A 16,056-nucleotide genomic window follows, 5' to 3' on the forward strand; every position below is an offset into this window, starting at 1 on the left:
TACAGTGGGACTTTTTTTTAATCCTTAGATAAGAAATACATGGTTTGAAAGCAGAGAATAAAAACATGAATGATAATGTATGCAATGCCCAAGAGAAAGTCCTTGCTGTTGCTCCTGGGCAGGCGTTATAATCGGCTATTTGGTGTGTTTATTTCAGGCTGCAGATAGTGGATAAAAGTGGCTGGTTGGTTGCCAGCACATGACTTACTTGCCAAATGGAGTGTTTAGTACTTGTTACATTTGATTTATATCACAAGTTCTTCCCATTAACAGTCTACTGGTGATAACCTACTTGGCTTTTCATGTGGTTACTTTGAAACAGCCACTTGACAGCATTTGGCATATCACACAAAGTCTAATGCTGAATAAAGGAGTGAGTGAATGACTACATAGGTTCTGCCATATACTGATATGGTGCTCAGTGCTCACCCAGTATGTGTCTGTTCATTGAATGAATTCTGCATATATGTTTCTCTGATTCACTGCACCAAGATTAGGTTTATGGACTCAAAGACTTAAAGGGCTAATGAAAGGGATAGAAATAGAAATAATAGTGCTTATGTTGTCTCAAGGGCTTGCATTTGCATGGAGGGAGATATTCTGCTCATTTCTATTGCTGTTTAAACACAAAGTTGAATTACATGGAAGAAAGACAGTATTGTCAAAATGGCCTTGATTCTAAATAAAAGTGTAACCTCCCAACACCTACAAGTTCCATAATCTTGGGTCTTTTTTTGTTTTTTCCCCCATAGATCCACTGTACTGGATATGTAATAAACTGTGCATTAAATATGATGATTTTTACTTTCAGATTGAAAACTTACAAGAACAGCTTAGGGATAAAGACAAGCAACTGACCAATCTGAAAGACAGAGTGAAGTCCTTGCAGACTGATTCCAGTAACACAGACACTGCACTGGCGACGCTCGAGGAGGCTTTGTCAGAGAAGGTGAGCTTGGACTAAACATTAGCTGTGGTGTGGTTAACGGAAATGTCGTTGGGAGGAAATGGTCCAAATGCATTTCAATGTGTTTGTTTTTCTCCATGTACTCACACCAACCCTATTACCAGCCGGTCCTTCCCTATCCGTGCAGTCTTCAGCAGTAGACTCAGCATGCTGAAGCCATTACCATCTTTTTGAAATACATACTTGATCACTTCACCCTTGGCCCCGCTTAAAAAACTCCACTACCTTGCCATTGTTTTTAGGATGATGGAAACTGAAATCTTTAACCTTGCCCTTAGGGTCCATCCTGTCGTGTTCTCTGGCTCTCACCTGACTAGCCACTTCTCTGCCTGCCTCCTTTACCTTCCTCCCTCCTTCTGTCCCTTCCTTATTTCCATTCATCTTTCCTTCCTCCTTTTCCAGCCTTATCCCCATCTCTTTTCCCTCATACTTTGTGCTCTAGCCATGCTGGCCTTCTAGATTCTTAAGTGCACCATTGTTTCCTCCTGCCTCAGACCCTTCGCACATGCTATTGCTGAGCCCAGAGTGTTCTTTACTCCCTGTAGATTTAATTCCTCTTCTTCTGAGAGCTGAGAAGCTGTATTGCACAGCATCAAGATTGTGGATATTGGAGTCAGACTCGTAGGTTTCAAATCTTAGGTCTGACAGTTAATACTTTGGATAAGTTACTTAACCTCTCACTTTCTCAGTTTCTTCATTTGTAAAAGAGGATAATAATAGTACCTACTTTAGTGGATTATGTTGAGGAGAAAATACATTAATATATGGAAAGTGTTTAGGATAATAGGTGTATATTAAGTTTTAACTGTTATTATTATTATCAATCATTTCCTTGGGGAAGCCTCCTAGGTAAAATCCTCTATTATGTTTTCATGAACACCATGAATTTCCCAGAGCTCTTGTCACAATCTTAGTTGTTCATTTTTCTGTTTTAATGTGATTAATTGGTTTTCTCTGCTAGACTCCAAGCCCAAGCAGCATACCTGTATATGTATGTTACTTGTGTGTGCTGGCTCACCTTCCCCCATGTCTAGTGCACTATTTGTGGGTGTTCATGAGCCACCACCATATGACAGGCACTTTTGTGGGCACCAGGGATCCAGCAGAGAAAAGAAGTAGGTGAAAATCCTGGCTCTCATGGAGGTTAGATTCTAATGGAACTGAAGAGACATAGAAAATAAATAAGTAAAACACGTGAGACTTCAGAGGGTAATACTTTCTATAGAAGAAAGCAAGGAGAGGGTTCAGGGAATTCTGGGGTGGAATGACCAGGTCAGGTCTTACTAAGAAGGGTGCATATAAGGAAAGACCTGAGGAAAGTGAGGGATGAGCCATGAGCACTTCTGGAGGGAGAATGTACTGGAGGGAATCAAGTGCAGAGGGGGAGTGGTAGGTAGAGAGGGAGTATTCCTTGAAGGACCTTGTGAGAAAGGATGAAAAACTTTGATTTACACTCTGAAGGGGGTAGGAAGCCATTTGGAAGTCTTAATTCTGACTGATGTTTAAAAGGATTACTTTGACCAAAAGAATGAAGAAAATCTATTAGGCTAATAGGTCATTCTGATGTTTACTGATTCCTTAAACGATTTCTAGTTCATTTCATTCTACCCAAGTTAGTTCATTCATTCTCTGGGCACTTTTGTACTCCTACCCACAGGAGGTGTGTAGTGTGCTGGGCTGGGCACCAGAAGGCCTTGGAGTTGAATTTCCCATCACTTTCTAAGTGTCAAAGAATCAGTACCCAAGGGCAGATGAGGTAAAGTTTGCAAGAATTCTGAAGAAAGATAGCTTATTTTTGGTTGGATGTATCATGAATCAGTGCAGTCTTTAAGTAGGTCCATGTTATTGACATAATTATTTTCTTTTTTTTTTATAAATTTATTTATTTTAGTTGGTAGCGTAATTATTTTCAAACTCTGAAGCAAACAAAAGAAATCTTGAGTTTTAAAGTATGTAAGTAAACCCCATTATGCTGTTTTTCTGTGTCTTTCTCATCATTTCTTATTCTGTCGCACTTTGTAGGATTTCCCACAAATGCAAGAGCTAATGGGGTCTTTTTTTTGTTTTGTTTTGGATTTCACACTATAATAACAGCATTGTTTCCTACTATTTTCCCTGTAATCATAAACCTTGAGGTAATGAGGTCTAGTGGATGGTGGCCTAGGAGCCAGTCTCAGCTCTGCCACTAACTGGGTGACCTTGACAAATAACTCACTCCCAGGGCCTCAGATTTTCCATTTGTGGTATGAGGGAATTAGATTAAATAGCCCACTGATTCAGAAGTCAGTGAATCTTAAAGAAGTTTTATGTGACGTCTACACCAGAATCACCAGGAGATGTCTGTCGAAAGTATAATTATTAGGCCCCATGTACACCTCCTGAATCAGAGCCTCAAGTAGCGCCTAGAAGTCTGCACTCCATCACACTCTCTAGGTGACTGTGGTGTACACTCTAGTCTAAGAATCACTGCTCTATGCTAAAAAGATAGAAGGTGAACAAGCAACCAGGTTTCAATGGCTAAATAGTCTTAATGTTCCTATTAAAATTGTAAGATTACAACTTTAAATTATGAAAGATGAGGTTTTTATTTGGAAAAATAAGAATAAGATGATTTTTCAGGGAAAAATATTCTTTTTACAATTTTCAAGAATTTAGTATCAAAACTTTCTAGTAGTAATTTTGTTTATAAAATTTGAATGGGAGAATGTTGTTTCAAAAACTATTAATGATTATGTATCCCTTCTGCAGTCTTTCAGTGACATGATGTCCGTCCATTTGTACCCTTGATTTCTTTCTCCAAATATACAGAAATAAACTTATACCATATACTTTTCCATATCATGTATTCTTGGCAGGATTTTATCCTTTTTCCCCCTCCTGAGATTTAATTTATTCTAGTTTAAGTCCCAAAACAATTCTTGAATCTGGAACTACTCCTTTTACTTATGCACTTCCTCTGAGATTTAAGGGAGACCAAGGAAGGAAGTCTGGGGTCTGTGCGAGTCTGGCTCCCTCAAACTGTTTCTACTACTTGATAGTTGCATCACATGGGGCGAATCTGTTCTCCTCTCAGGGCATCTCAGTACCTTATCTTCAAAACGAACATTTAAACTAGCTGACCTCTCAATTCCACTATCTTTTGGAGTTACATTGACAATAATTATTCAGTTTGCTGATCCACAGTCTCAAGCATGTGAAATCTGTACTTGACTGTACATGAGGAGTTGAGAACTTAGATGCCATGTAGGGTCAGGCAGGGAGCAAAAATGAGGGAAGTGGGTTTAGTATTAAGCAGTTGGGACTGCTGGTGACTATAACAAGCTGGAGCGTCATTGACTTACCTCAAAATGTTCAAGTTCAGATACTAAAATATGATGCTCAAGTTGAACAAAATAGCTCTGTGGGGTGGTTTTGGTCAGTGAGCTATTGGTTTCCAAACCCTATATGCATCTAACTTTTAGCCTTTCACCTGATGAAGAATAAAAGCAAACACAGAGGGAATTTTCAAAAGGTGCCAAAAATCAGAATATAGTGTATTTGAAAAACAGACAAAACAATTTGATAGAAACTGGCAAGTTTCCCTGTCATGGGATAAAGAATAGTAGATTTACTTTTAAGTGTTTATATTCCAGTAGTTATCAAACTTCTATATGTATCCAAAATAATCTTGTCATCTAGAGCAGGGGTCCCCAACCTCTGGGATCTAATGCCTGATGATCTGAGGTGGAGCTGATATAATAATAATAGAAATAAAGTGCACAGTAAATGTAATGAACTTGAATCATCCTGAAACCATCACCCCCACCCCCGCCTCATTCCGTGAAAAAATTGTCTTCCATGAAACTGGTCCCTGCCAAAAATGTTGGGGACCACTAATCAAGAAAACTTCTTATCCTAGTGATTCTGATTCTGTGCTCTGCTGTGGGGCCCAGGAATCTTTGATTTTTAACAAGGATGCCCAATGATTCTGATGCAAATATTTGGAAGACCATACTTTGAGAAACAGTAGATCCATGCTCTTTCATTTTAAAGATGGGAAGTGGGTTTAGTGAGGTGAAATGACATGCCCAGAAATGAAAATCCGGGACCTGTGCAGCACTGTTCTGTTCTGGTCCAGTGTCTATTCTGGGCCCTGGGTAGATGTCATTAATCAACCATGGCACCAGTTAACTTCTCAATGCAGCACTCTGGGAAGCCCCTTGTACCCTAAGCTGGCCCTTGGTTGGGACTTAATTGCCTTCCCTGGGTTATCCCAAGGCTACTCAGCTCATGGGTGATGGAATGGGACTAAAATTCAAATGTTCTGGTCTTTGTGTTTGACAGTACAATCTCTTTCAGTGACCTTTCCCTCACAAGTTGCATTTTTATCCACATATAAATTGACAGATCCTCTGCAACAAGATATGGTGCAAAAAAAGAAAAAGATTAATTGAAAATCATAGAATATTTAATTATTTGCTGTCTTTTGGCTAATGAATAGAACCCATTAGGCACTAGTCACCTTTTCACTTGGATTATTATTAATTCATCCCAGGGAATGTATTATTTCTTTTAATTTTCCAGAACTTATTCAGATATGCAGAGAGTGTTAAAAAAAAAAAAAATAACGCCCCTTAGTGAGTTAAGACTGAATATGACTTAGCTCCAGGACTGACACACAGAAGTTCACGGAGCCCCCAGTATTTGTAAAGCCACATGGCAGATAAGCAGTGAGACAGCCAGATAGCAGCTGGAGGCCACTGCCATGCAGTTCCCATCCAGTGATAAAGAGCAAGTAGATTAGACCTGTGCACAGCCAGATGGGTGCACAAGGAACACTTGCCAATGCAAATAAGACTAAAACAAGAACACATTGTTGGAATTTCTGCAAGTTAGCTGTTAATCAAGTAGATCATGGCATATTAGGGCCTTTTAACACATGTTTTTGACATCTGGCCCTGCGCGGCTGATGGTTAAATTAGTTTTGTGATTGACGGAGAAATATTTTGCAGTATTGAATCATCAATAATGCTTAAAAACATTAAACTGCTTGCTGATTTGGTTTGTCATCAATGCCCCGTCAATAGTACAAGTGCTTAGAGCAGATCAACCTCATTTCCAAGTGACTCTGACACCTTCTGGATGTAAGCATGCATACTTAATTTTATTTCCCTTCCTTTAAAGACAGGATGACCCCTGATTTGAATTCTTGTTCCTTCCCTCAGCCTTTTTAATTGCCTGTTGTATGCCAGGCAATTTGCCCAGGCCTGAGAATCGTAAGATTTGAGTGTTGCCCTTTGGAAAGCTAGGCTGAGAGAGTGGACATGCAATAAGCGTGTCTAGTGGAAATAAATGCCATATCTTCTGGCCAGAGTGATTCCTGGGAAGGTTTCTAAATAATAAACTGACGTGGCCAGTTTGGTCAGGGCTTCCCTGGTGACTCAGTCAGTAAAGAAGACCCAGGTTTGATCCCTGGGTTGGGAAGATCCCCTAGAGGAGGAAATGGCAACTCACTCCAGGATTCTTGCTTGGGAAATCCCATGGACAGAGGAGCCTGGCAGGCCACAGTCCTTGGGGTTACATGAGTTGGACAGGACTTAGTGACTAAGCCACCACCACATGGTCAGTTTGGGGCTTTAAAAATGTCACTCCAACACTATGGGGTGGAAGTGACAGGATGGAGAGGGTCTGCCCACTGGGTGACCAGTTGTGAGGCTTTGGCAGTAAGTGCAGGCCAAAGGCAGTATGGTCTCAATTGCTGAAATTGTTAAAAGTCCTTGAGAGATTTACTGTGCGCTGAGGCCATTTCCTCCTTCCGTTGATCACATAGTCATCCACTCCCCCATAGCACAGATGAGTAAAATAGGATAGTAATGAAATCAAGAAGAAACAAATACAGACAATTAATAGACTCATTTATGCCATTTCTACCCCCACTGTTGTAATAGTATATTTCATTTTAAGGTGTTTTTAAATAATTAAAAACAGCAGTGGTATTTTCCCCCCTTGAAAGCATTAGACATATAAATTGTTGTCGTTGGGTTAGAACAGTTGCTTCCCTGTTCCATGCTGTGCTTAGCTGCTCAGTCACGTCCAACTCTTTGTGACACTATGGACTATAGCCCACCAGGCCCCTCTGTCCATGGGGATTCTCTAGGCAAGAATACTGGAGTGGGTTATCATTCCCTCCTCCAGGGGATCTTCCCAATCCAGGGATCGAACCCAGGTCTCCCGCATTGTAGGCAGATTCTTCACCATCTCAGCCACCAGGGAAGCCTAAGTACTTCCCTGGGGGATCTTAAATCATAGGCTAAGTGTTCAAACTAACTTCCCTCTACGTTAAACACTGTATTGTTAAAAACTGTGTATTTTATAATTATAGTTGTCTTATGTATCAGGCTTTGTCTTGTACTGTATACTTATAAGAATATAAATAACAATATTCTTTTTTTTTAATTTAATATTAGTTTTTGGCTGTGCTGTGTCTTCATTGCTGCACATGGGCTTTCTCTAGTTGCAGCGAGTGGAGACTACTTTAGTTGCGATGCACATGCTTCTCACTGTGGTGGCTTCTCTTGTTGCAGAGCATGGGTTCTAGGGTGAGTGGGCTTCAGTAGTTGTGGCACATGGGCTTAGTTGCCTCACAGCACATGGGAGCTTCCTGGATCAGGGATCAAACCCATGTCCCCTGCATTGGCAGGCAGATCCTTCACCACTGGACCACCAGAGAATTTCAGAATATGAAAGACAATATTCTTAAGAATCATTTTTTGCACCAAAATTTTTTAACATGATCATCTAGAAGAAAATCCAAGTAGGTGTTGGGTAATTTGACACAAGTTTCAGAAATCTAACTCAAATTTTACCTGAGCAGAATTTTCCTTAAAAAAAGGGGGGTGGTTGGGTTCTTATTTTGCTATCAGAAAGATTTCATCCTTTTGAAAAACATATCTACCAGAGTAATGTTTTTTTTAGACATAAAACTCAAGGGCAGTCAGGTACTCAGATCTCCTTAAATGGCTTGTGTTTGTGGCGGTGTGTTCTCTTGGACATGGCTAAGACTCAGACAGCCCTGGGTGTCAGGGTGGGCCTTATGTTTCTGAGCTGGGTCACCTTGGATGAGTCAACTGGCCTCTCTAAGCCTGGCTTTCCTCCCCATTACTCTGTTACCAGTAGTCCTGGTTCAGATCGTACAGGTGTGATGAGGACTAGGTGAGAAGGTATCATAGTGCCTAGCAGTAGTGACCTCTTAGTAAAGAAAAATTCTGTTTGAACTTTGCTCAAATTCTAACAGTGTTTTCTTTTCTTTTTTTTTTTCCCTTTTGAGAGTTGTGAGTTAAGTATTATTTGTGGCAAAATGAGAACTGTAGCCCAGGAGACAGTACCTCAGATAGCTCTGAGAAACTTGAGCAATGCTTTTGAGTCTCTACTGGTGGCCAAGAAATCGTTGAAAAAAGCATGGAAGAAGATAAACACTGTCAGATACATTGGAAAATCACTGACATAATGAACTTAATCCTTATTTTGTCTCAAGTTCTCACTGTGAGTTCAGCCTTATGTCCTTGAGGGTCTAGGTCCTGCCCCTCTCTGATCCTCTTTCTCACAAAAAGAGTCTTCAGAAATCAAGGAAGGTCATTTGACATCAGATGGGAAAGCCAAGCAAAGAGGATTGATCCAAGAGTTTGGTTCTGTGTCTTCCCCTTCCTCATACAAGGCTTTGGGTTTTGGTGCCTGAACCTCATTCTTCTGGAATTGCTCTTGGAAATTCCTGGTACCACCATGAACTTGAGCATTGAGGTCCATGGCAACCCTGTGGTACTAACTTTGATTAACAAGCTGAAAGCTGTGGTTGATTGTCTTTCCCAAATACTGTTATGCACAACCTCTCTTCACAAACCCAATTTTGAATACCTTGTGTATGTTGAGTCCAATACACATAGGAGCACTTCTTATGTGTGTTACTTCTTTCTATAGCATGCCTTGGCACTCACACTGATAGATTCTCACTTTTTTTTCCTTTAATTTGGCAATTGCCTCACAGGAAAGAATAATTGAGCGTTTGAAAGAACAAAGGGAAAGAGATGATCGGGAAAGACTAGAAGAGATAGAATCATTCCGAAAAGAGAACAAAGACCTGAAAGAGAAGGTCAATGCTTTACAAGCTGAACTGACTGAAAAAGAGGTGAGTCTGGAAAAACAAGTGAACCACATGAGTAGTCCTCATCAACCCATATCCATGTAGCTGAGACAGACTAGAGACTTAGTTTGTGGGACTGTGTGAAGACTTGGAGTATCTAGTTAACTTTGCTTTATAAATCTCTCTGAATTTACAGAACAGTATTTACTGTAACTCCCTTCATCCAGTGATGCTCTGGGCTTATCTTCTGTACCGTAATAACCACATATAATGTAATTCCCTGAAAGTTTTTTTGCTGTCTTGCCATATTCATATGGCTTGGAGGATTTCACGATCTCTTGTTTGAGATAACAAGAACAACAAAAGCACTGATAATAATAACAATAACTCCACTTTATTGAGGGCCTGTTAGGAACTAATCCTTGTGTTGGGTGCTATGCATTCATTTACACTTCTCAAATGAATCAGCCGATACCCCCAGGTTAGGAGATGTGGTACCATGCTGGACCCATAGGTATAGGTTGTGGCTGCTCAGTCTGAAACAGTATTTTAATGCTAGTGCAAACAAGGATACAGAATATAAATTTCATCTGCATTTATAATGTGAAACAACCTGCTTTAAAGAAATTTCTTGTGTGGTGGTTATGAAAAGTATCCATGTACTGAAGGATACCTATAACCCTGTCAGTTTACTTAGCAGTACTTTGTTGAAGTGTGAGAAGCAGCAATGTGCACATTCTTTTCTTCAGTCTCCAAAACCCTGAGATACATGCTGTTGTCCACATTTGGACACTTCATTTTGTCTGAAGAGCATGTTTATCTCCTTTATGACACATTTGTTCTTTTGCCCTCTTGGATTCTATCTCAGCATAGTTGCCAATTTCCCAGCTCCAGAGTGTCACTTCAGCCCTTGGATTTTGGTAATTTTAAACCTGATGCGAAATCAAGTGGGCCTTAGGAAATATTACCATGAACAAAGCTAGTGGAGGTGATGGAATTCTAGTTGAGCTAGTTCAAATCCTAAAATATGATGCTGTGAAAGTGCTGCACTCAATATGCCAGCAAATTTGGAAAACTCAGCAGTGGCCACAGGAACAGAAAAGGTCAGTTTTCATTCCAATCACAAAGAAAAGCAACACCAAAGAATGCTCAAACTACTGCACAATTGAACTCGTCTCACATGCTAGCAAAGTAGTGCTGAAAATTCTCCAAGCTAGACTTCAACAGTATGTGAACTGTGAACTTCCAGATGTTCAAGCTGGATTTAGAAAAGGCAGAGGAACCAGAGATCAAATTGCCAACATCCACTGGATCATCGAAAAAGCAAGAGAGTTGCAGAAAAACATCTACCCTGCTTTATTGACTATGCCAAAGCCTTTGACCATGTAGATCACAACAAACTGTGGAAAATTCTGAAAGAGATGGGAATACCAGACCACCTGACCTGCCTCCTGAGAAATCTGTATGCAGGTCAAGAGGTAACAGAATGGGGCATGGAACAATAGACTGGTTCTAAATCGGAAAAGGAGTACATCAAGGCTGTATCTTGTCACCAGCTTATTTAACTTATATACACAGTATATCATGTGAAATGCCTGACTGGATGAAGCACAAGCTGAAATCAAGATTGCTGGAAGAAATATCAATAACCTCAGATGTGAGGATGACACCACCCTTATGGCAGAAAGCAAAGAAGAACTAAAGAGCCTCTTGATGAAAGTGAAAGAGGAGAGTGGAAAAGTTGGCTTAAAACTCAGCATTCAGAAAACTAAGATCTTGGCACCTGATCCCATCACTTCATGGCAAATAGATGCAGAAACAATGACAGACTTTATTTTTGGGGGCTCCGAAATCACTGTAGATGGTGGCAGCAGCCATGAAATTAAAAGATGCTTGTTCCTTGGAAGAAAAACTATGACCAACCCAGACAGCATATTAAAAAGCAGACACATTACTTTGCCAACAAAGGTCCGTCTAGTCAAAGATATGGTTTTTCCAGTAGTCATGTATGGATGTGAGAGTTGGACTATAAAGAAAGCTGAGCACTGAAGAATTGGTGCTTTTGAACTGTGGTGTTGGAGAAAACTCTTGAGAGTCCCTTGGACTTCAAGGAGATCCAAGCAGTCCATCCTAAAGGAAATCAGTCCTGTATATTCATTGGAAAGACTGATGCTAAAGCTGAAACTTCAATACTTCAGCCATCTGATGCGAAGAACTGACTCATTTGAAAAGACCTTGATGTTGGGAAAGATTGAAGGCAGGAGGAGAAGGGGATGACAGAGGATGAGATGGTTAGATGGCATCACCGACTCAATGGACATGGGTTTGGGTGGACTCCTGGAGTTGGTGATGGACAGGGAAGCCTGGCATGCTGCAGTCCATGGAGTCGCAAAGAGTTGGACATGACTGAGTGACTGAACTGACCTGAAACAGATTATAGTACTGTCTAAATTAGCAGTACAAGAAGGAAAAAATTGATCAGTAATAGGAATGTAGTGGAAGCTTAGAAGCAAAATTTATGTTCTCTAAAATTTAAGTTCACTAGTTTTTAGAGAAGAGGGTAGTTCTTTGATAAGATTATCATTCTTTGATATATAAAGAATGTAAAAGCTGCAGAATCTGTAGTTCCTATAGTTAGTATGAAAGAAAAGGCACCGAAGCTTCTGTCTCATTTACAGCTTTCTTCAAGGATTGCAAATGTTATTCCTGTGTTTGTACCCTAAAAGCAATATGTATATTTATATGTGCTTCTAATTGAAAAGAGATTTTGATGACTTGGTGGAGTGTAAACTTTAAATGAAAATAATTTTGTAAACACTGGTTACATTGTATGAATTTCAGACAGGCATTTCTGTACATATTTATTGTTCCTATATAATAATGTGCCTGCCACTGGGCTCAGTATGTCAGTCAAGCTTCCATCAGAAAAACAGAGCTGCATTAAGAAGTTTAATCATATTAAGAAATTTATTGCAAGGAATTGACTTACATAGTTATGTGGGCTGGAAGTCCAAAATTCACACAGAAGGCCGTCAGGCAGGATGGGCTAGAAACTCTCAGACAGGAGCTAATGCTCCAGTCCACAGGAGGAATTTCTTCTGCCTGAAGGAAACCTAGTTCTGCTTCTAAGACCTTTCAGCTGATAGAATCAGGCTCACCCAGATTATGAAGAATAATATCCTTTACTTAAAGTGAACTCAATTGTAGACATGAGTCACATCTTCAAAATATCTCTACAATAACACTTAGATTAGTGTTTGATTGAGTAACTGGAGACTATGGCCTAGCTAAGTTGACACAGAGAGCTATTAATATTACACCTGGCCATTTAAAATTTATAAAGGCAAACAATTTTTATTAGCATGGAGCTTATTATTTAGTTGGGGTGATCATAGTTTTCACCATGACAAATTATGTGGATTATGCTGTGCTTAGTCGCTCAGTCGTGTCTGACTCTTTGTAACCCCATTGACTGTAGCCTACCAGGTTCCTCTGTCCAAGGGATTCTCCAGGCAAGAATACTGGAATGGGTTACCATGCCCTCCTCCAGCGGATCTTCCCAATCCAGGGATTGAACCCAGGTCTTCCACATTGCAGGCAGATTCTTTATCATCTGAACCACCAGGATTATAAGGTCCTTTATTATTTCTGTGGAAGTTACATGATAAACACCGTTGAAATTGGAGTTGGAAACCTGGTTTTCAGATGTATATCTCCCCTTAATGGCTTGAGAACCTTGCTGAAGACAAGGCCTTATGTGAGCTTCAGTTTCCTGACCTGAAAAATGAGAGTGGCTAACCTGTGGCTAATTGTCTAAAAAGTAAGAGGTTCATATATTGATGTTCATAGTTTCCATGAATATGACTTAGCTAGTTTAATAGACGGAGAAGGCAATGGCACCCCACTCCAGTACTCTTGCCTGGAAAATCCCATGGACGGAGGAGCCTGGTAGGCTACAGTCCATGGGGTCGCTAAGAGTTGGACACGACTGAGCGACTTCACTTTCACTTTTCCCTTTCATGCACTGGAGAAGGAAATGGCAATCCACTCCAGTATTCTTGCCTGGAGAATCCCAGGGACGGCGGAGCCTGATGGGCTGCCGTCTATGGGGTCGCACAGAGTCGGACACGACTGAAGCAACTTAGCAGTTAGCAGTTTAATAGATGAACATCTGTACAATTCAATTTAGTGTCTTTCAACATAATTATAGTTAACAGAGTTGTTAGAACCTGGATTGCTTGCTGGGTGATTGTGGTGGTATCATCATCAGTGTAGTTATTCCAGTGCTCATGATGCAGTAAAGTATTAGACCACATCATTTACTAAGAAACTGCTGGGTGCTTAGGATCTTCCTAGGCGTTGCAAATGGATATAAAAGAAATGCATCATGTCCGGTTTTGGGTGGAACCTGAACACTTTAGTCACATAGTTAGATGTTGCTAACCATTTCATGTTTGCTGGTAGACATTGCCCTCCTAGGTAGCAAAGTTGTGTACTGTGATATATGCAAGTGTTATTTCTTTACCTTTTGGTATTTGTACTATACAGGGAAACTCTTGGTTTGTGGAACAACTTGGGTAACCCCATGTCTGAGTTGGGGGGGTTCATTATATTTCTGAATCTGAATTTACAAAGGACTAGGACATAAAGTTTGGTCTGAATTTTTAAATAAATTTACCTTTGATTCTATGGGAGATGTTTGCAATAACATTGGTCATTTTTCTGCTAAAGAAATGGAATTTGATAAAGACTTACTAGGATTCTTCTTTTATACATGATTTATCCTTTTGGGGGAGAAAAGCATTAAAGTTGGTATTTTCTTTCATATTTTTCTTAGATGCTGCACCACCTGACAGCAGTAAATGTAAACGGAAGGTTCAGGGTGCCTGTTTTGCCATGATGTGTAAAGACTACCTTGGGACTTAGATCATTAGCATAACTTTGAGACATGAAACATGCATTTACTGACCACACCATTTGGTCACATTTGATTCTATAGCAGTTAGATCCTGCTCGCTTCTGTAAACTGGCCAACCATAATTTCCTGGCCAGAGTCAACTATTGTTACCTAAGTAAGACTTATTTACCCTCTCTGTCTAATGTGCACTTTATTTCTATGTATGGAATCAGTGTATTAAAATTGAAAATATTGCTAGTAGAAATTACACTGTTTTACTTGTATTCTTTTCCTTTCAGTCTAGTTTAATTGACCTCAAGGAACATGCATCTTCATTAGCCTCAGCAGGGCTGAAAAGGGACTCCAAATTAAAGTCTCTAGAAATAGCCATTGAACAAAAGAAAGAAGAATGTAGCAAATTGGAAGCACAGTTAAAAAAGGTAAGTGATATCTAAGAAGAAAACATGCTCATTTTATAATGAATTGATAAAATAGGAAAGGAAGAGACATTTTTCAAAAAATAGAAACCCCTTATCTTTTGTCATCTGCTGATAAAAGAATTAATTAAGCAATCTTTATTCCTAAGAAGTCTGCATCAGATCTGTCTCTGAACATGAAAAGTTATCTTAGGTTTCCTGTCTGGGGCAAAAAAAAAAAAGCTTGAGAAATAGATGAAAATAGTAGTAGAAGTGAAAAATATTATAAAGATCAGCCATTACTCTCTGGGCAAATCTCAACCATAAAGAAAGATAAATGTTTTACAGTAAATGTTTTCAATAAGTCAAAGAATCCAGGAGCCCTGTTATATACGTTGATAAACTTTTACTACTTTTCAGAAGCAGGTCAATTTTGGGGGAGAGGGGACTTTGCAGAAGTTTACCCAACAGTATTAAATTTCTAGAAGTTTGTGAAAATAGTCAAATCCTTGGAAGCTCTATGGATTGACTATTTATACTTGACCAGAAATGGCCTTAATGTTTAAGCAAGTTTATATGTTGAAGGCTTCAGTAAAGAAAACAGGGTCTTTGCATTGCAGCATTAACATGTTTTCTCTGAACTGGACATTTTTGTGGAGTACATTTCCAGTCATGCATCGTTCCTTTGACTTTTTCCTTGTGTTGTTTGGTATGTCTGCATTCATTGTTCACATAAAACTCATAACATTATGAGTTTAAGCATTTTGTTTCCCTTTGACAACTTATAAACTTATTCAGAAGAGATGATAAGAATCTAAACAAACAAACCATATAATAAAATGTGACTATGTATAATTCATAGCACACTGAAATGGGGATTCGTTTACTAAAGTTATGAAAATATATGATATATAATAAGGATGTGAAAGCATCATATATCTGTGGAGAAATTATTCTGGATATTTTAAAATTTAATATGTTATTTTGTATGCATGATGCAATGTATAACTGAAATGTGATTATTCTGTGTTCACTTCATCATAGAATTGTAGGAAACTGTCATGAAATTCCACAGTAATCAAGTCCTCTTAGTAATATAGAAAAAGATAAATATATGGATCAAATCTCTTTACAACAAAATAGCCAGAAAATCTTTTTATTACAAAGTCTATTTCCTAATCCTCTCATCATCTCACTTTTTAAAAGTGAAGTCTATTTAAGCAGAAATCTCGAGCAATAGAGTTTAAATTGCCCCTTTGAGGGTGTTTAAATGGTGATTGATTTGGCTGTTTATACATTGGGTGTATGATATATATTCTTGACACATATATGAATGTGTTCTGCAATATGTGATACATACATATGCATATCAAGAAATGAACCTATGAATGGTACTTTTTATATAATGAACATTTTTGTTCTCATAAAGTGGACTCCAAGATAACTCTGAGAGAATTTTGTTGGCTCCCTGAGTCATCTCACCTCACTTGAAGTATGCTAGGTCATGAAGAAGGACTCCCACTACACCTGGGCATGAAAACTGCCCTTCATCAACTCTGAGGAGCCGTTATGGAGTTGAGGGCATCCCATATATTATGTCTTCAGATACATACTTGACCCCCTCCCTTTTAGTGTAAGGCATCTATGGAACTGGAAATCC

At 39.3% G+C, this 16,056-nt stretch overlaps 1 protein-coding gene across 11 annotated transcripts in view; it reads left to right on the forward strand.

Moving 5' to 3' along the window:
- The window catches only part of ERC2 (ELKS/RAB6-interacting/CAST family member 2), a 957,804-nt gene that overhangs the window by 435,873 nt on the left and 505,875 nt on the right, over positions 1-16,056 (forward strand). For all 11 annotated transcript variants that reach the window (XR_014064002.1, XR_014064001.1, XM_081524874.1 and 8 more), the window contains 3 exons: positions 812-949; positions 8,988-9,128; positions 14,280-14,420. Coding sequence is in view for 9 of the 11 variants with exons in the window: in XM_081524874.1 (XP_081381000.1) it covers positions 812-949; positions 8,988-9,128; positions 14,280-14,420 (420 nt within the window). In the remaining 2 variants the exon portion in view is untranslated. The remainder of the gene's footprint in view (positions 1-811; positions 950-8,987; positions 9,129-14,279; positions 14,421-16,056) is intronic.

This window comes from Giraffa tippelskirchi, chromosome 9 (assembly GCF_054371585.1).
Source record: "Giraffa tippelskirchi isolate mGirTip1 chromosome 9, T2T-mGirTip1v1.2.pri, whole genome shotgun sequence".
In the NCBI taxonomy this organism is placed as follows: domain Eukaryota; kingdom Metazoa; phylum Chordata; class Mammalia; order Artiodactyla; family Giraffidae; genus Giraffa; species Giraffa tippelskirchi.